The sequence below is a fragment of the Microtus oregoni genome, unplaced genomic scaffold, assembly GCF_018167655.1.
Source record: "Microtus oregoni isolate MIOR12 unplaced genomic scaffold, Mior012 000000F_ref0000247, whole genome shotgun sequence".
Classification (NCBI taxonomy): Eukaryota; Metazoa; Chordata; class Mammalia; order Rodentia; family Cricetidae; genus Microtus; species Microtus oregoni.
In genome coordinates, this window is record NW_024543059.1 from 13,350,221 (window position 1) to 13,370,123 (window position 19,903).

Sequence of the window (19,903 nt, forward strand, 5' to 3'; positions counted from 1 at the left end):
CCTGGGTCCTGGGGGCTGGAGAAATGGCTCAGTGGTTAAGAGCATTGCCTGCTCTTCCAAAGGTCCTGAGTTCAATTCCCGGCAACCACATGGTGGCTCACAACCATCTGTAATGAGGTCTGGTGCCCTCTTCTGGCCTGCAGACATACACACAGACAGAATATTGTATACATAATAAATAAATAAATATTAAAAAAAATAAATTAAAAAAAAGACTTATTTAAAAAAAAAAAATTCTGGGTCCTTTGAGATAGTTCAGTGAGTAAAGTGATCTTCTGGGCTGCTGACCCCAGTGCCCAGCACTCACTGTTGTCCTCTGACCTCCACATCGCTTCCATAGCACGACATCACCCCTCACAATAAATACATGGACATTTTTAGACATTTTTGTCTAAGCAAGTTTTAACATATTATTGAACCCCTACTTTGTCCTAAAGACTAATACCTTTCAATGTTACCCACCCTCGATAAGCAAAATTTGACTTAGTGTGAATGTAAAGACTTCAAAAAGTGTTTTTTTTAAATAATTTTTATATATATTTCTGGATAATTTACTTACTTGTGTTTAGTGCTTTAGTTGATTTCTGCTACATATAAATATAGCTTGCTTTTAATTTAAATTTAAAATGTAGGGCAGTGAGATGGCTTGGTGGATAAGGATACTTGCTACCAACCTTGACAACTCGAGCTTAAGGCCAAAGACCTATTTGAGAGAAGAAAAGACCTGACTCCCCCAAGCTGTCCTCTGGCCTCCAAAAGCATGTAGGCATATGCACATGCACTAAATAAATGTAATTAAAATTTTTTTAGATGTAGCTTAGCTGTTTTATAGTAGTGTCCATTTTACTTAAGTTCTTTAGAAAATGGATTCCAGGCTGGGCAGTGGTAACACACTGCTCTCTTTTCCATCTTCCTCTCGGAGAGGCAGCTTCGCTTCTGCCTCTCTCCCCACTTCTCTGCTTCCCCCTTCTCTGTCTCTTTCTCCTCTTCTGTCTCTCTCTCTCTCTCTCCCTCCCTCCCTCCCTCCCTCCCTCTCCCTCTCTCTCCCCCTCTCTCTGTCCTCCCTTCACCCTTCCTCCTCCATAACCCCCAAAATAAACATTCAACCTCACCCTGCATGTCGTGTCTATCCATGTTTCTGTCTTCTGCCTGCCCGCCTGGGACCAGCAGCCGTCTCTGCCTGGGACTGGCTGCTCCCAGGGCCTGCTGCCTACTGCCGTGGGGATCTTGCAGCATTTTCTAAAAAAGAATATTAAAAGATAAAGTACACTTTGCTTTACCAGTCTGTATTAAACAAATGTATCCTAAGTAAATTTTGAATTCTTGTGATTATTAATGTTCATTATATTTTGCTCTTACTCTAGAGTGATACATTTAGGGACTCTGGAGTGTTTTACTTACTTATTTTTTTAAGCTCTTTTATAAGACAAGATTGCTTTGCTTTTCAAATATGAATGCCTACTTTTTACGACTCCTCTTTGTTAAACTGCAGCTTATCGTATTCTAGCATGCTTGCCTCAAAGACGACTGACCTTACTTTAATAGTCTGCCTATGACAAGAGGAAAGTAAGTCTAAATGAGGATCTATGGGACAGGCTTGACATTATACTTGGATTTGACATTATACATTTGACATTGGCTTGGATTTGACATTATACATATTACACGGATTTCAAACCTTATATGTCCAAAATTCAACTTCATTCTTTCTCCCAGCCTAAGCCTGTTCTTCCTGTAGTCTTCCCCATCTCAGCTAATACCTCCTGATCCCTCTGCATTTGCCGTTATCCTTGAGTCCTTCCTCTGTATCGTGTTAGAATCTGACACTCCCACTGCCGCCCTGGTTCAGGCTACTATCACCCTTGACCTGGGTTTGTACTACAACTCCGTAACTGGTGATGCTTCCAGCAGATCTCTTCTCAGTACAGTATCCATGGGTAGACAGGGTGGTGTACATCTATAATTCTAGCACTCAGAAGGTAGAGGCAGGAGAATGATAAGTTTGAGGCTAGCCTGGGCTATCTAGTGAGACTTGTCTCAAAAATACATACATACATGCATACATATACCATATACATACATTGTCTTAGTCACTGTTATATCGCTATGAAGAGACACCATGACTAAGGCAGCTCTTATAAAAGAAAGTATTTAATTGGGCAGTTGCTTACAGTTTCAGAGACTTCATTATCATCATGGCAAGGAGCATGGAGCTGGAACAGTAGGAGCTGGATTGTGATCTGTAGGATGAGATTCTGGGTCTTGGTGTGAGCTTTTGAAACCTACACCAAATACCTTTTCTATGTCTGTTGATAATTATGTAATTTCTGTCATAAGTCTGCTTTTGTGTTGTATCGTATTATTGGTTTGCTTATGTTGCTCTGTTGAATATATCCTAGAGTTCGTGGAAGCTTTGGTCATTCTCACTTTTTTTCTTTCTGTATAATCAAGGTGTATCATTGTCTCCACCTGGTCCTCCATTCTTGATATTCTTTTCTTTGCTCTGTCGTGTCTTTTGAAGGTGCTTCCACAATGCTTTTTATTTAGTTAACTCATTCCCAGAAATTCTACTTAGTTTCCTTGTAGAATTTTTCCCTTTAATTTTTAGTTTTTATTTTTTTCCTCCAAATAACTGACCATTACATCTGCTTTGATACTTTCTGTGCTGTGGTTAGGCCCTGAATTAATTCCTTATTGCCTCATTCTTCTGTTTGAGTCTCCACGTGACCATTGATGTGTGTGTGTGTGTGTGTGTGTGTGTGTGTGTGTGTGTCTATCTGTCTACCAGAAACCAATATCTGGTGTTTCTCAATCACTTGTTAACCTTGTTTTTTGAGACAAGATCTCTCACTGAAACTGGAAATCACTACCTGGCTACTCTAGCTACTCAGCAAGACAATTCCCATCTCTGACTCTCCTGCGCTGGGTTCAGAGACATGCCGCCACACCTTACACTTTCCGTGAGCTCTGAACCCAGGTTTCCGTGCTTGCAGAAGTATTTTACCGATGACCCTTCTCCCTTTCCCCTATGATGCTTTATAAAAGTAGGAATCTGAAATTGTTTTCTGGCATTTCAGTGATCTCATTCAACTTTGATTTCCTATGTTTGAGGAATAGTGAACTCGTGAAAGTGTCGTAGGGGCTTGTAATCGCATATTTTTTTCTTTCTTTTTTGTGTGTTGGTTGGACTAGTCTTCCAGCCTTTTATTTTCCCCTTTTTCTTACTCTTTCTGTTTCTTTTCTAAGACTTTCTGGCAAATTATATTCATGGGATTCATGTTTCCGACCTCTATTTAGTGGGGAAGCCAATTGAAGTAACACAAACTGGTTTGGCAGCAGCCGTGATATTAATCTGTCACAGAAGACGCTCATCCTGAGAAGGCTCAGAAACAGTGATGGCACTGACTGGGGGAAATGTAGTTGTAGATTTTTATAGCTAAGATTATGAATAGGTTGTAAAATGAGGAGGTAATAGAAAAGAGAAAAGCAGGAAAATTCACGCATTATTGAGAAGGAAAATATATGGGTCAGGGGCATGGGAAGTAGTAAGAAAATAATACATAGTAGGCACAGAAAAAAAATGATAAAAGCCTGTTCAGACCAGAAAGGTGATAAACCAGCAACCAAAGTAGAAAAATACAAATATAGGTAAAATAAAGAATAATGTTGAGCACTAAAATGGAACTGAAGGTTATTAGGACCATGATTATTTCTGATTCCCAGTTGGGATGAATGTAGTTTCTTCTTCCCATCTGATGTCTTCTGCAGGTTGAGGGAAGACTGATAGTCTCAGTCATTCAAACAGGTTGGTGTTCCTTGCTGGGAGGGGTTCCATGTGGAGGCTGGGGGGAGGACTAGTGGGGACTTTGTTTCTGCCAGAGACTCCATTTCTACTCCACCAGTTAGTTACAACTTGCCATCTCTAGTGTTCGAGGGAGCAGAGGTTCTTTCCATGCTTGGGGTTCCTGAGGTTGAGGCCTAGGATATGGAGGGCCAGCCACCTGTGATAATTACCTTTGTTGTGCACAAGGAGACTACAGCAAGTTCAGCAGCGTTCTTGTTGCTGTCTGTCTCAGGCAGGTCTGGTAAGGGGGTTTCTTCCAGGCTGTTCTTCAGAGCTCTACTGGAGAGTCTCAGCACGAGACTCCTCTGCTATACTTCTTCCTCCACTCCCACAGCCTGTGTTGCCCAGGCCGCCTCTTTGCTCACCGCTTACCATGTCAGCGTCTGACCATATCTACTCTCCAGTTCACTACTGTGTCCATAGGAAAGAGCTCTCCCCTGGCAGATACTGCTGATCAGGTCAGTGGGTGCCAGGGCGGCCACTCCTGGCTGCTGCTCTGCAAAGGTCTCATCTAAGTCTTGATTCTTTTTGCTTTGGCTCTTATAAAAAGTGGGTTGTTTTTACCCTGGCTCCTTTTTATCACTGGGCAGCACAGAGGAAGCTGCTAATCCACCATCTTACCTGGAAATCCTACTTTTTATTAATAGTTGTATTGAGTCTGTAGTTTTGTTGGCTTTTGGTTTTTTTTAGTGAGCTTTAAAAACTTAAATAATACGTTATTAAGAACAAAATGTTCTTTACTGTATTTTCTCTGTAGATACACTCTGTGCAGTTCTAGAAAGAGACACATTAAGTATTCGAGAAAGTCGACTTTTTGGAGCTATTGTACGTTGGGCAGAAGCAGAATGCCAGAGACAGCAATTGCCTGTGACGTTTGGAAACAAACAGAAAGTTCTAGGAAAAGCGCTTTCCTTAATCCGGTTCCCACTGATGACAATTGAGGAATTTGCAGCAGGTAAGGCTGTACCTTCACTAATTTGAAACTATTTCCAAAGCAAACTAGAAGGTATGACTTAATAAGTACTAGTTACAAAATAAATATATTCGTATATAGTTTCATTTAATTATCATAAGAACTATTTATGATGGCGTCCATATTTTATAGCTTAGATGAGTGAACTAGAAAAGATTAATTGCCTTTCCTAAGGTTATAGGGACAAATCTTTTTGCCATTTATGGGTGCTACTTCTGATTAAAATGAGACAGACTTAATACTGAATTTCAGGTGTGACTAGCACGCACATGGTGGGTCCCAACAGTCTGTACTACAATCCCAAAGGACCTGGTGCCCTCTTCTGTCCTCTTTGGGCACCAAGGTGCACATGATACACAGACATACATGCAGACAGTACAGTCATGGAATAAAAGAATAACTATAAAGAAGATCCATATACATGTCATTTGTCCCTATGAATATTTCTGTTGAGTGTAGCAGAGTAGAACTACTAAGTTGAGAATGGGTGTGCGTAGCACTAGTTTATCCGAAATGAAAGAGCAAAGCTCTTCTAACATGGAAGGGCAGAGTTGAGTTCAGCCTGGTTCTTCACGTGACAGTCTTAACACTGTGTACTGTTATTGTGGCGGTCTATTTTCTATAGCTGTGATTGAAATCTATGACCAAAAGCAACTTGGGGGGAAGGGGATTATTTCATCTTAAACCCTGGAGTGCTTCCCAGCAAATACACACACAGTATTGGGTGTAACCTATAGCAGCAGCAGCAGCAAAATCCCAACTTTAATTTTGTGGTAAAGTTTTCTTTTCAGAGCTGTGGTTATAGGCATTTGTTTTAATTTTCAAGTATTTGTGGATTCTATTTTTATTTTCTCTTAAAATTTATATTCCAGTATAGTTAGAAAATTCTGTGTCATCTCAGTCCTTAGAAATTTGTTGACTTATTTTATATCCCAGCATGTCCAGTGTTAGTAAATAGCCACATTCTAAGATGAATACATTCTAAGTTGTTGATTACAGAAAATCTGCTTGCTTAACAGCTTGAATAATCCTGTATCTACAAAATAAATATTCTAAAAATAGTGTCCAAAATTTGTATCTATCTACTGTCTCCTTTTGTCTTGTCAGTTACTGAGAGAAATAGGTTCAAGTTTTCAAGTTTTTGGTTTTGTTTGAAAATATGTCCCCATTTGGTTCCATAAATCTTTTCTTTGTATATTTTAAGATTCTATTATTAGGTACATTAAATTTTGTATTTAATTACTTTTACTGGATTTATTTATCTTTATGATACATCCTGCTTTAAATCTAGTAAAGCTTTTTTTACATCTTTGACACTTACGTAGTTTTACAATCTTTTTAAAAAGTTTTTTGTATTCCATGTTTTCTAAAGATTTAATTTGATTAATTTAATTGTGTGTGTGTGAGAGAGAGGTATATGTATGAGTGTGGCTGCCCAAGGAGGCCAAGGTGTTGGGTCCCCTTGGAGCTGGGAATCAAACTGGGTAAGTGCTTATTAATTTGTTTTTCTAGACCTGTATTCTATATTTTCCCATTCTTTTAATTAGGTTTTCATTATCTTTGCATATCAGCAATGTTCCTATAAACTGTATTTTTTTTTGGTTTTTTTTTTTTTTTTTTTTTGGTTTTTCAAGACAGGGTTTCTCTATGGCTTTGGAGCCTGTCCTGGAACTAGCTCTGTAGACCAGGCTGGTCTCGAACTCACAGAGATCCGCCTGCCTCTGCCTCCCGAGTGCTGGGATTAAAGGCGTGCGCCACCATCGCCCGGCCTTATAAACTGTATTTTTAAGGTATCCAATTCTACAAGCATTATCTTTTACTTGGAATATTTGATTTACATTTAATAGGTTATTGATAGATTTAAATTTATACTTAAAAGGTTATGGTACATTTGATTTACATTTAATAGGCACATTTGATTGACATGTGATAGGTCATTGGGACATTTGAGTTGTCATTTTGCTACTTGTTCTTGACTCAGCTCTGGTTTGTGGTGGTTTTTGTTTGTTTGCTTTCTCTCCTCATTTTCTTTAGAAATAACCAAGTGATTTCTGGTATTTTGTTTTCTTCTATTTGCTTGTTAAACATTCTCTTACTAATTTCGTGTGAAAAAGTAAGAAAAGTTAAGCAATTTTAAAGAAAAATCAGTATCTTTTACTACTTAGTGGGTTACTTGATAATACACAGATGCTTCCTTATGAAATTTTAAAGTTAAATCTTAAAAATTAAAACTTTCAAATTAAAATTCCCCATGCAGTACAAAAGATATTTAACCCCCTTCAGTGTTTGTTGCCATTTCATGTATTTTAACTCTTAAAGCCCATAGATGTTGTTATCTTAAAATCAGTAGTCATTTAGATCCTGTCAGTTCATCCTCTCTGGTGATTGCTGTGCTGCTATCGGATCGTCCGTCACACTGGACAGTTAGCCTTCTTACAGCAGGTGGGCTGTCAGATTCTCTTAGCCCTTCTTTCCCTGTGTCCGTCTGTAAACATCTTTTCCTGCTTTCAGTTTTCGAGGAATACAGCTTCAGTTTAGCAGCGATTGATCTGTTATGTAGACGTAGTCCTATTTCCTTTTGGCTTCCGTTATTTCCCTTAGCCAGTCTTCTTATTACCTCTTATTACTATAGAAGGATACGTACCTTTTCTCTGGCACTTCTAGGATTCTACAGTATCTTTGCTTTCCCATAGGTTGTTGATGATGGATTAGAGATATGATTTTACACAACGGATATTAATTTTTTGATTTACTGCTGTTAATTTTAGCGCATGCTATTTTACCTTCTTTAAGCTATTACATGTTCTTCATCACCTGAAGACTTTCTTTTTTCCCTTTTCCTCCCCTCCTTCCCTGAGACAAATTTTCTCTGTGTAGCTCTGGCTGTCTCTGGCACTTGCTTTGTAGACTAGGCTGGCTTCGCACTCAGAGATCTGCCTGCCTCTGCTCTTCCGCTCTTGAGTGCGGGGATTAAAGGTGTGCCATAACTACCCAGTGATTCTTTTCAACTAAGGAAAATTCTCTTGCCATAGGCTTGACATACATTTTTAACCTGAAAAAGAGGTGTGTGTGTGTTTGTGTGTATTGTGATGTTATGCACAAATATGTAGAGGCCAGAGGTCAGCCTTGGGTGTTTTTCCTTAGGAACTGTTTACATGGCTTTTCTTTTTGAGACAGTCTCTCACTTGGACTTTGCCTGGCTTGACCTCCCCGTGCTAGGATTGCAAGTATGCCCCACCATCCCTGACTTCTTACATGGGTGCTGGGGTTCAACCTTACAGACTGAGGCGTCTCCTCGCCCTTATCTGGAGGAAATTTCCATCTTCGTCTCTTGTTTCATCATAGTAGGTTCAGTTCTGTTTTTTAGTACCTTCCTTCACTCCTCCTTCCCTCTCTGTCGCCAGCTCTTTCTGATTGCTTTATATTCTTTTCTTATCCAAAGATTACAATAAAGCTTGCATCATGTATGTCAAGCCAATATATTTTGTCATTTTATATGTGATTCTTAAATTAATTAATTAAATTAATTTGAATCAGGGTCTCACTATATAGCTGCTGTGACTGGGAAATTGCTATATAGAGTGTGCTGACCCTGAACTTACAGAAATTCAGCTGCCTCTGCATCCCAGGTTCTGGGATGTGCCACCACACCTGGCTCTCATACAGAATTTTTTTAAAATTCTGGGTTTTAAAATCAGTAGGCTTCTTATTCCAAATTTCCTAGTATTTTGAAGATTCTTACTCCACTGTTTCTACTGGCTTTGCAAGGGATCTTCTGGCCTCTTTTATGAGGGAGCACTATTCTGGTAAGTTCAAAGTATTTGGAAAGTATTTGGCATTTTTCTCAAATAAGAAAAAGTGAATTGGGAAATTGTACTGTGTAGTTTTCTATTTCCCTAGCTTTCTCAACCACAGTTCTCACTATCTGCTCGCTTTTATATTCCAAAAAGAAAGCTTAGTTCCTGTCTTTGTGGGCAGAAATGTCCCTTGTTGAGATTCTAGTGTTGAACAGGTAGGAAGTGGGAGGTGGAGGGTCCCACAGAGAGCATGCTCCTTCTGTTAGGTGGAAGTCAGTGGTACTCAAGAGAAGACAGAAAATGATTTCTGCTATGGGGAGCTCCGTCTCAGTTTTCACATATCTTAACACATTCTTTCAGGTTAGTTTTGAAAAGATTGATCAAAACTTCAAATGTATGCTAAAATTTTATATGCTAAGTTTATTTTGTAACTCTGCAGGTCCTGCTCAGTCTGGAATTTTGTCAGACCGTGAAGTGGTAAACCTCTTTCTTCATTTTACCGTCAACCCTAAACCCCGAGTAGAATACATTGATCGACCACGCTGCTGCCTCCGAGGAAAGGAGTGCTGCATCAATAGATTCCAGCAAGTAGAGAGCCGCTGGGGCTACAGTGGGACAAGCGACAGAATCAGGTATCTGCCGGAGTGTGGGCTGGGCACGTGGGGGAGGGCGGCAGTTGGTGCTTAGCCTTTCTTAGCCTCCTCAGCGTGTGAGAGGCAGTTAGCCAATATTTCATTCTATAGTTTGCTTAATACAGGATGAGGCCAAAGCTGCACACAAAGAAAAAATAACTGCTTTTAGCAAATAAGAGTAGGAACAAGTGATTTAAGTGTTTAATCAAAGTGAATAGAAAGTGGATATAGAAAGAGCACTAGAGAAATTAAATAGGCAAATGAAGAACGGAGTGAGTTAAAACTGATGAATACATAATCTGTTTTCCTTAAAAGATCAATAGGACAAACCGTCCTAGAAGAAGCAATTCTTCAAATTCCTATTTAGAAATCAAAATGTGACTATCATATGCTAAAATTTTTACTTTAATTCTGGGTTTACTCTGTGCTGATAAATTGAACATCTTGATGGAATGGATCATTTTATAGGCAAATATAAATTATCAGAATTGACCGGAGAAGAAAGCCTGAGTAGACCAGTTACCTGGGAGGAGTTAAGTTGTCAGAGAACTGTCCATTCACAAAGAGCACAGGTGAGTTTGTATCAGACCTCCAAGGAACAGAGGTTCCTGGAGCATTGAGAGAAGGGAATACCATGTGGTTAGCTCCTGAAGGAAGCCACATTCAGATAAGAGTTGAATGAGAGACACAGTCTGGACCGCTCACCATAGGGTGTAGAGTGCTGTGAGAACAGATAGAGTATATTTGGACAGTGATCTGTTAATATAGCTCTTCACTGTGGGAGACTAAAGAAAACAGTGGTTCCTATAGACAGCAAGACTCCGGAGGTGGTAGGGGTGCCATTGATAAAATTTTACCTTTGTACATGCTGATAACTATTAATAGATTAAGTCTAGAAAACATTTCACTAACAATGATTGACCGCTGAAGAGAAATTAAGAATTGAAACTCTAGCTAGAGATACCCACCTTTGCTAGGTTTCTCCTAGCAAAAGAGTCATTGATGCAGTTATAAATTAGAGCCCCATATAATCAGAAAGGAGAGGCCTTTTCCATTAATTCTGGATGTACTTTAGTACATAGCTCTAGGAAGCTCAGTTTTTCTATAATATATAAATACATAATACAAAATATTTATTTTATACATACACACACTACATATATATATATATATATATATATATATATATATATATACACACACACACACACACATATAATTTTTTATTTTATTTTTTTTCCCTAAGACAGGGCATCTCTGTGTAACAAGTCTTTGCTGTCCTGGAACTCACTCTGTGGGCCAGGCTAGCCCCAAACTCACAGAGATCCATCTTTCTCTGCCTCCTGAGTGCTGGGATAAAGGCATGCGCCACCACTGCCAGGCAAATAAATGTTTTGTTCTTCTTCCTTTACTGACTTGAAATGATTCATATTGTCATGCTTAAGGGATAAATGGTCTATCTGTAAAACAAAGGAGAAATAAGTACAGCTGATGATAAAAGTTTAGGGCAAAATAATGAAGCGGACAGGAAGATTCATACTCCAGTACACAGACTTTTGGGAGGACACTAGCAGGCAAACCCAAATGCACAGCTCCGTGTGTATGTGCTTTACGTGTGTCGGCTACAAAGCATGCACATGTTAATGCCTTACGTTCCAGAAGTTGACAAAGTTGAGTCACTTCTCTGTATCATATCTCCATATCTGAACTCACCTACTGGCTGAAAGCTGTTCAGATTCTAAAATATTTGCTTAGATTTTTTAGTCCTTTTCTGCTAGAGACTTTATTTGCATGTTCCCAAGCAAACTGAAGCTCAGCTTTCCTACGGAGCTGAGGATAAGGGAAAGGATAATGTATGCAGTGCAGGAGACTGCTCTGGGCTGAATCTCAAGGGTTTGTCCAGGTGCAGCAGCTCTTAGTAGGGCAGCCTTGGTCAAGTCACCGGATGCGTGAACTCCAATTGCTCTTTTGTAAAATAAAGATAACAGTGTAGGGTGTTAAATCATGGGATTTAAGTGGGAGGTAGATAGGAGTGTCTGTGTGTGTCTTCACATGTGACTACACATGTTTGGGTATAAATTTTGTATGTGTGTGGCTATATGTGTAATTACCAATGGCAACAATACGTAAGTTTTATTTATTTTTATGGTACTTGCCATTTATGGAAATCACTAAAATATCTTTGGCTTGTAAATAAAATATGATTACAGTCACTGCAAACAGTTTTCATTTCATGAATTCTGGGAGTCTTGGATCTATTCTGTACATCATAGGAATTGTAGTGTCACTGGCTCCTTGTACCTGAACCTTAGGGTGAAGAGAACCTAACAAAAGCCTATTGGAACTAATAAGAGAATAATTGCTGCTTTAAAATGTGAATTTGAGATTATTCTTACCATTATTGTAAACCCTGTTAAAATAAAAGCCCTCAGTTACAGAAATGAACAGTGGTCACAGTGTACAGTGGCGTAAATGTACTTAATGCCACTTACTGTGTACTTAATGACTAATGTGGTACACTTTATATGTGTATTACCACAGTAAGAAACCCAAGACTTTAATGTAAAACAATGAGATATATTGAGTAAATAACATTTTAAGTACATATTTTACTATATTGTAGTTATATATTTACTATATTGTAGTTATATTTATTATGTTGAATGTTACTATAATAGAGTAGGATTAAACTCCAAAATGGTCAGCAAATAGTTCTGTGGGATCTAGAGAACTTTGCCTGAAATTACACTTCACTAAGGATGAATTAGCCTCTTAAATTGTGTATGCTAGAAAGTTCCTTTCAGAAGTCCCATGTTTTTGGTAGAGGAGTGGCCTCAGAAAATATAAAGTTAATCTGGAAGAATAAATTGTATTTTACCAAAGGGAGGAGCAGCTCAAATACGAAAAAGAACACTGAGTCTATAAGGAGTGAGATATGGACCACACTATAGAGGTCAGAGCCATGAGGCCAGGTGAGCATTTAGAACGGAATAAAAGAGGGAAGGATTGGCCACTGGAGTTGGATCTTTACTGATCCCATGCAGTATTTATATAAATTAAAGTTTTAACATTAAACAAAAACAAAGCTTTGAACGTACTACAACAGATGAGGATGATGGGGCCTTTCAGCCTAGAACAGATCATTGTTTGGTAAAGAATTTTATGTCCCAAACCATGAAGTTTAAAGATAAATGACAAGTGGGGGACTCTCTGAAGCAGTTTGACAAATATCATAAAGCTTGAGAGTATGCCTTTGATTTTCCTCAGCACTGCTCCTGGGAATTGAGTCTAAGGAAATGATGGAAGCTATGAAACAGTTTTGCTATGAATCATATATCATCATATAATGAAGAACTGCAAATAGCCTAGATTATCCAAGTGCATGTCTCTTCCCATGAAGATGGGTTCGGTAGTTAGGCCTATGGAGGAGGTGTGGTCTAGGTCATGTAGCTAGGGCAGAGGTCATCTGGGTTATTAGCCACCTTCAGTCATGGTTGTGGCAGCTTGGAGGATAATAATACAAAGGTCACCTAGAGTAAGTATTAAATGTCTCCAGTTCTGCTTGTGGGAGCTTGCTATGTCCAGGTCCTGCAGATAGTGCATGGATCGCCTAGGCTAATAGCCACCTCTAATCCCAGCCTTCTAGGCAGAAAACAGGTTATACATATTTTTCCTTGAAAAGACAACCTTGAATGAATATTCCCTGGTGCTCTGTGAGCACAGCAGCCTTTGCATGACCTTTGTGTTCCCAGCACCTTCTTTCTTCCACTGTGTTGTCTGGACGGTCTTGATCTTGCGAGCACAAGGTTTCCTCCTGCTTTGACTTCCTGGTAACCTCAACGTGAAAGTTGTTGCAGCCATGCCTGGCTAGAGCTTGTTTCACTGACTACAGAAACTGGGGAGAATAAAAATAGATAGTTCACTAATGTGTAGGGCTGCTGTGCTATTTCAAGGAGGTGAGTTATAGTAAGAGGAGCTGTGGGCTCAGTGCATGTGCCGGAGTAGTAATAGTGATCGGAACTGCAGATGCTGGGATACAGGTTACCTGTAACCATTGTGTGTCATACGGTCTTTTCAGTTGCTTTGTAGGGAATATCTTTTTTACACATACAGTAAATGAAGTAAGATAGATCAGTATTTCTTGACTATTGTGACCAAACTAGACTTGCTAATTATTTTCTGGAGCCTTTATCCAAATCCACCAATGTGAGTTGGTGCCTGTCTCTACCCATCTACCACCAGCAGTTAGCTTAGTACATTTTCAGCTCTTTCCACAATATAGAGTTAGTATTTGTCCCTCTCTTCTTGTTTATCACTGTCTCCCATATGGCAGAGACGGAAACTGTGCCTTGTTCACCATTGTTTCCTGACCAGCCACACAGACAGAATATGCTAGGCCCTTGGTAAGTATTCACTGAACTGACAGAATGTCCAGGTTTGGGACTTTGATCTTTTTTTTTTTTTTTTTTTTTTTTTTGGATTTTCGAGACAGGGTTTCTCCGTAGCTTTTGGTTCCTGTCCTGGAACTAGCTTTTCTAGACCAGGCTGGTCTCGAACTCACAGAGATCCGCCTGCCTCTGCCTCCCGAGTGCTGGGATGGGACTTTGATCTTAATGACTAGAATGGTCACGAGGGAGATTGGGATGAGTGCGTGCAGCACAGAGTCAGCCACTGTATGAGAGCAGGTGTTCAGGTTACAATCCTCTGTACGGAACAAATCTTGCTTGAGGGCCTCTTCGGTTAGCATTAGGATTTGTGGGCAGTGAAGATGACATTTTCAAAAGTGCCTTTTATGATGATTTCCTTTTTGTAGCTAAAATCCAGATACCACTTTTAAAAAGCTATAATCTTCAAAATATGAACACTTAGAAAATTTTTTATGTTATTTTGTAATGGGATCCTTTCTCGCAGGTTCACAGTAAACAGAAGAATCTCTGTAGTTGGATTTGGTTTGTATGGATCTATTCATGGGCCCACGGATTATCAAGTGAACATACAGGTACTCCCCATCCCTGTTATGAAGATTTCATTCTGCTCCTTACTGTCCAGCTTTTTTATTTGCTTTAAAAGGCAGCCACTACTTAGCCCTTGCCATTAAATAGTTCCTGTCTGGATACAAGGGTCTAAAAATAGGAGACAGAATTGATGGGTTTTCCTGTGAAATTTCTTGAAGTTTCATCTGAGTGTTGACCAGTATTTAAAAATGTTTAGATACCCTCCATGAAGTCCATCCAAATTCACCTAGCCAGTTATGTTACCTAGTGACAAGAGCCATTTTAACCGCTGTAGTGAAGCCTCATTTTTCTGGGCAACTTCTCCTAATACCATGTGTCTACCAGCTGAGATATAGTTCCTAACATACTGTAATGCCAAATGCTCTTAGTGAATGTTTCCTTGAAGTTTGTGTGCTTGGGGGAGGGGGGGTAGTGGTAGGTACACGTATGTGCTGGTCTGTGCAGGTGGGTGTAGTGTACATAAAGGCCAGAGGTTGAAATTGGAAATAATTCCAGGATCACTATCTTCTTGCTTCTTTTGTTTTGTTTCCAGACAGGGTTTCTCTGTGTAGTCCTGGCTGTCCTAGAACTAGCTTTGTACACCAGGCTGACCTTGAACTTAAAGAAATCCGTGTGTTTGTGTCTCCCAAGTACTGGTGGCTTTTGTCCATTTTCGTACTGTTTCCTAGACTGTTGGCAGGAAGGCAGGCTTGGGGCACTGTCCCATGTATGGAAGTCCTCCTAGTAATTGGTGTAAGCTCTGCCTTGAGCTTTTCAAGCCGTCCTCCATGAAGCAGTTTCCTCTCTGTCCAGCTTCTTTATCCTCTGAACTGGCACTGCCTGCATATTTCATGTCCTCTATTGGCTGACTCTCCTGGAGGGTTCCCATGATGTCTCGTGTATCGCTTAGGACTAATAATATAGAGCTAATTTAAATTATTCACAGACATGGCAGTGCATTTAGGGGCATTTTAATTTCAGTAAATACTGAGACTGAAAATGTTGAGAGATTATCCTATGAATAAAACATGGGCTAAACAAGGAGAAAGATTTTTTTTTTTTTTCCCCTCCAATATCTCAAGTTCACATCTCCACTCGTCCGCAGATAGGGTTTCTCTGTCAGTCCTGGCTGCCATGGAACTCACTTTGTAGATAGATCAGGCTGGCCTCAAACACAGAGAGATCACCTATGCCTCCCAAGTGCTGAGATTAAAGGCGTGCACTGCTGTGCCCTGCTCAAGTCCGCATTCTAAAAGTTCACACACCAAACTGTGTTTTGTATGGAGCCTCTCTTCTGCAGCCAAGCCCCCACTGCTCGATGCCTCCCCCCCCTTCCTGCGATGCATGAGTTAAAGAGCTGTTTCCTGACCATCGAATGCTTTAAAAAGGCATCTGATAATTAGAGATAAGTGGAGAAAAATTAGAACATGGAAAGTGTACAGTCTGAGCTGCAGCTTCTAAAGCTTCCCATTCTTTCTGCAAGACTGTTAGAGTTTAACTTAGATGTCACTTCTCTTTTAAACCACAGATCATTGAATATGAGAAAAAACAAACCCTGGGACAGAATGATACTGGATTCAGTTGTGACGGCACCGCCAACACATTCAGGGTCATGTTCAAAGAACCTATAGAGATCCTGCCCAACGTGTGCTACACAGCATGCGCAACCCTCAAGGTAAGAGCTGCCCGGACTCAGTGTGGCTCCTGCCTTCCATGCTTACAAAGCCCCTGGTAGGGGAGCCTCTTAGAAACGGGGAGGGGAAAGCGGAGCAAAGACACTCGATGGCTTTAAGTGCTGTCAGCGCTACGCTATTCTGAGAGAAGAGTTCTTCCTAAGGACTATCCCTTTGTTTAAAGAAATTGAACTTTCCACACAAGAGAAAGTACTGTTCCCTTAAGACTGAGACCTTTCCACAGTTGTTCATGGCCTCACTCTTTATTGGTGTTTTAAATTGTTTTTAAGCAAAAACTCCATATTTCATTGAATGACTGAGTGAAATTTTATACGGGATCTGTACTGACTAGGGCAGAACACAGTGAGCTTCCTAGATGACAGTCACTAAACCACTGCTTCTCATTTAGGGTCCAGATTCTCACTATGGAACAAAAGGACTGAAGAAAGTGGTACATGAGACCCCTGCTGCAAGCAAGACTGTTTTTTTATTTTTCAGCTCCCCTGGCAATAATAATGGCACTTCAATAGAAGATGGACAAATACCGGAAATAATATTTTATACATAATCTAGTGTTAATGACCATTCAGTCTAATCACAGAGCATAAACAACTGGCCACAAATAGTCGAGTGTCATGAGTATTTATAACTACAGAATAAGAAACATTTTAGTTTCTTAGAGGAAGTAAAAGTTTATTTACATCTCTGCATGATTCAAAGGCAGGTTTTCCATTTTCTTCTAACCCTCGGGGCAAAGAGAACCAGGTTTGTGTGAAAAGCGCAGTCTTTCCGCTTCGTCTTGTGTGATTCATAGCTCCACTGACTCTTGGTCTTTCAGTAGTTTGGGAACTGAAAGATTTTTGTCTTATGTAGCAGATGTGGGTGTTTTCACTTTTTTAAAAGCTTTTGTTTTTACTATTTTGAAAGTTATGTGAAATGGGTCAGTATTCCTACAGAATTCTTTTTAACTCAAATAACTAATTTTAGAAAATTAAGAAAGCTGACTTTATATTTGGGTTTTGAAATATCTGGTTGTTAGCATTTGGAATAGTGCTAAAAGTAAGACTAAAAACACCCAAGAAAACTTTCAGTGTATTTATAGAAAGGTATTTTGTAATAGTATAGTAGTGTATTGCATAGTACTGTTTAAAACTGTAAGTGGAGCTTGTATACAGTGACAATAATTGTTGCAAACAGACCACAGGGATGATCTAAGTGGATTCTTTGTCACTCCCATCCTGCTCTGCCTGTCACGGGGCTGCCAGTGACTTCTAGATGGCCGAGAGAAGATGGGGTACCAGCAGATAGCACCTGCAGCAGCAGGAACGGGAGAGAAGATGGGGTACCAGGAGAGCACCTGCAGCAGCAGGAACGGGAGAGAAGATGGGGTACCAGGAGAGCACCTGCAGCAGCAGGAACGGGAGAGAAGATGGGGTACCAGCAGATAGCACCTGCAGCAGCAGGAACAGGAGAGAAGATGGGGTACCAGCAGATAGCACCTGCAGCAGCAGGAACGGGAGAGAAGATGGGGTACCAGCAGATAGCACCTGCAGCAGCAGGAACGGGAGAGAAGATGGGGTACCAGGATAGCACCTGCAGCAGCAGGAACGGGAGAGAAGATGGGGTACCAGGAGAGCACCTGCAGCAGCAGGAACGGGAGAGAAGATGGGGTACCAGGAGAGCACCTGCAGCAGCAGGAACGGGAGAGAAGATGGGGTACCAGCAGATAGCACCTGCAGCAGCAGGAACGGGAGAGAAGATGGGGTACCAGCAGATAGCACCTGCAGCAGCAGGAACGGGAGAGAAGATGGGGTACCAGGATAGCACCTGCAGCAGCAGGAACGGGAGAGAAGATGGGGTACCAGGAGAGCACCTGCAGCAGCAGGAACGGGAGAGAAGATGGGGTACCAGCAGATAGCACCTGCAGCAGCAGGAACGGGAGAGAAGATGGGGTACCAGGAGAGCACCTGCAGCAGCAGGAACGGGAGAGAAGATGGGGTACCAGCAGATAGCACCTGCAGCAGCAGGAACGGGAGAGAAGATGGGGTACCAGCAGATAGCACCTGCAGCAGCAGGAACGGGAGAGAAGATGGGGTACCAGGATAGCACCTGCAGCAGCAGGAACGGGAGAGAAGATGGGGTACCAGCAGATAGCACCTGCAGCAGCAGGAACGGGAGAGAAGATGGGGTACCAGGATAGCACCTGCAGCAGCAGGAACGGGAGAGAAGATGGGGTACCAGGATAGCACCTGCAGCAGCAGGAACAGGAGAGAGCGCTAAGCCCCTCACAGCTGCTTTGACACCATGAAGCTGTCCAGCCAGTCACTCCTGCTGAAAAGGAAGGAGGCTTTTTGTCAGTTACATAGTTCTAGCCAAGAAGCAACATGCTTGATAAGTGTGACCTCTCAATGTGGCTGGCGCGTCTATAACAAGAGTGGGTCAGAAGGATATCTGGCAGAGTGACATTTCTACATTTTTATAAAGCAGATTTTTAAAATACAAGTGAGATAACATTTTCCCCTTGAAAATGGTCATCTTACAAAAAATTAACCTTGTGTAAATTAAGCTTAAGGTGTATCAGTCCATCAGTAGTTGTGGAAAATTGTTAAAAATAAAAATTCTTCTAAGTATCAACTTAAGAATTTTTTCTAAGTAGGATATAAAAGATCTCACCAAAAGTACTATTTTGTATTTTCAAGAGGGCAGGGAGGTGATGTGCTGGTGGCCAGGGCCTCTTGGAGTTACTGAAGAAAGGGCACTGTTTTCTGTTGGCCCTGGTACCGTGGTCTCATGTTGCCAGCCTCAGTTAGCTGGAATACCCATGGAATGTGTGCTTCTGCTTAACCGAAGTTTAGCAAAGACTAGTAGCGGTGGGGAGTACTTCTTCCTTACCAAGTGCTGCATGCAGAGGTAACTAGTGCTTCTGACTCTGGGGCACTCATGTGCCTTGCTTCTTATGAACAACTGTAAAGGGATGTGGCTGATGGAACCACTCACTGACATTGGGACATCACCTGGAATCTTTAAAATAAATTTATCCTTTTTGTTTACCTATCTTTTGTCATGTATCTTTTTCTCTAGGAGCTGAATGTGAGACGCTTTATACAAAGGTTCTAGTTAATTACAGGTTAGCTCTTAAGCACTTTTAATTTTAACCAGTGCTTACAGAACGGGGCGGGGGACAGTTCAGAGGTACAGCAGGTGCCTAATGTGGTTTGAGTGAAAAGGACCCCATTGGCCCATGGAGAGTGGCCCTAGTAGAGTGAGTGCTGATATTTTTCTGTCAGCTTAGCTACAGAAGAATCTACTGATAGTTTAATTCTTCTCTATGGCCCCACAGCCCTGCAGTCAACGCCCCTCTGGCCCCTGGCTGTGGCCTGTAGGGCCTTCCAATTACGTGACCCAGGCTCTGCCATGGCCACAGTACGTAGGTTTAAACTAAGTCTTTATCGTTCTAGTTACCAACAATGACTTGGAAGTCAGATGTGGGGGTGAAAACCTGCTAGATCGGAGAAGCTGTCAAGTATCCAGGGGATTTCATGTGTCTCGATTGTAATTTATTTAAAAAAAAAAATAGATGTGGTGTGGTTAAACACATGGATCCCTGCCTGAGCCTTCAAGCTTGCTGTCCCTAGCCTTTCAGCCCCTTTCCTCATGAGCACATCACACACACACTTTGGGACTGCTGTGTCTGTGAGGTGAACTGAGATGCTCCATTCTGAGCGCAGCCTTCAATGGCTGTGTTCAGCACTCATGCTCCATCCCACCTGTTACTATCTCCCATTTAGGTGGCAGATATCTTCCTACCTCTGGGCGTATCTTGCCCACACATTCTACCCTAACTAAGCAAGGCCAGTCCCTGACTTCAGCAGTCGTCTTGACTGGCCTCTGCTCCTCTCTCGAGAGCCGTCTTATTCCATTTCCCATTGTAAATCCCCTCCTTTCGCACTGCGCTGTGCGAATGACCACGATGCCGCATGGGGAAGACTA

At 41.1% G+C, this 19,903-nt stretch overlaps 2 protein-coding genes across 2 annotated transcripts in view; one reads left to right on the top strand and one right to left on the bottom strand.

Moving 5' to 3' along the window:
* Positions 1-18,963, top strand: part of Btbd1 (BTB domain containing 1) — a 31,511-nt gene extending 12,548 nt beyond the window's left edge. The window contains exons 4-8 of the mRNA XM_041645931.1: positions 4,602-4,799; positions 9,054-9,246; positions 14,158-14,245; positions 15,769-15,915; positions 16,323-18,963. Coding sequence (XP_041501865.1) covers positions 4,602-4,799; positions 9,054-9,246; positions 14,158-14,245; positions 15,769-15,915; positions 16,323-16,481 — 785 coding nt within the window. The 3' untranslated portion in view covers positions 16,482-18,963. The remainder of the gene's footprint in view (positions 1-4,601; positions 4,800-9,053; positions 9,247-14,157; positions 14,246-15,768; positions 15,916-16,322) is intronic.
* LOC121456559 lies at positions 17,185-19,892 on the bottom strand. Its single transcript, XM_041665249.1, has 3 exons — positions 19,800-19,892; positions 18,163-18,281; positions 17,185-18,022 (listed from the first exon to the last, which is right to left on the bottom strand). The coding sequence occupies exons 1-3, from the start codon at positions 19,890-19,892 to the stop codon at positions 17,185-17,187; spliced, it is 1,050 nt and encodes a 349-aa protein (XP_041521183.1).
* Between the last annotated feature and the right edge of the window lie 11 nt (positions 19,893-19,903).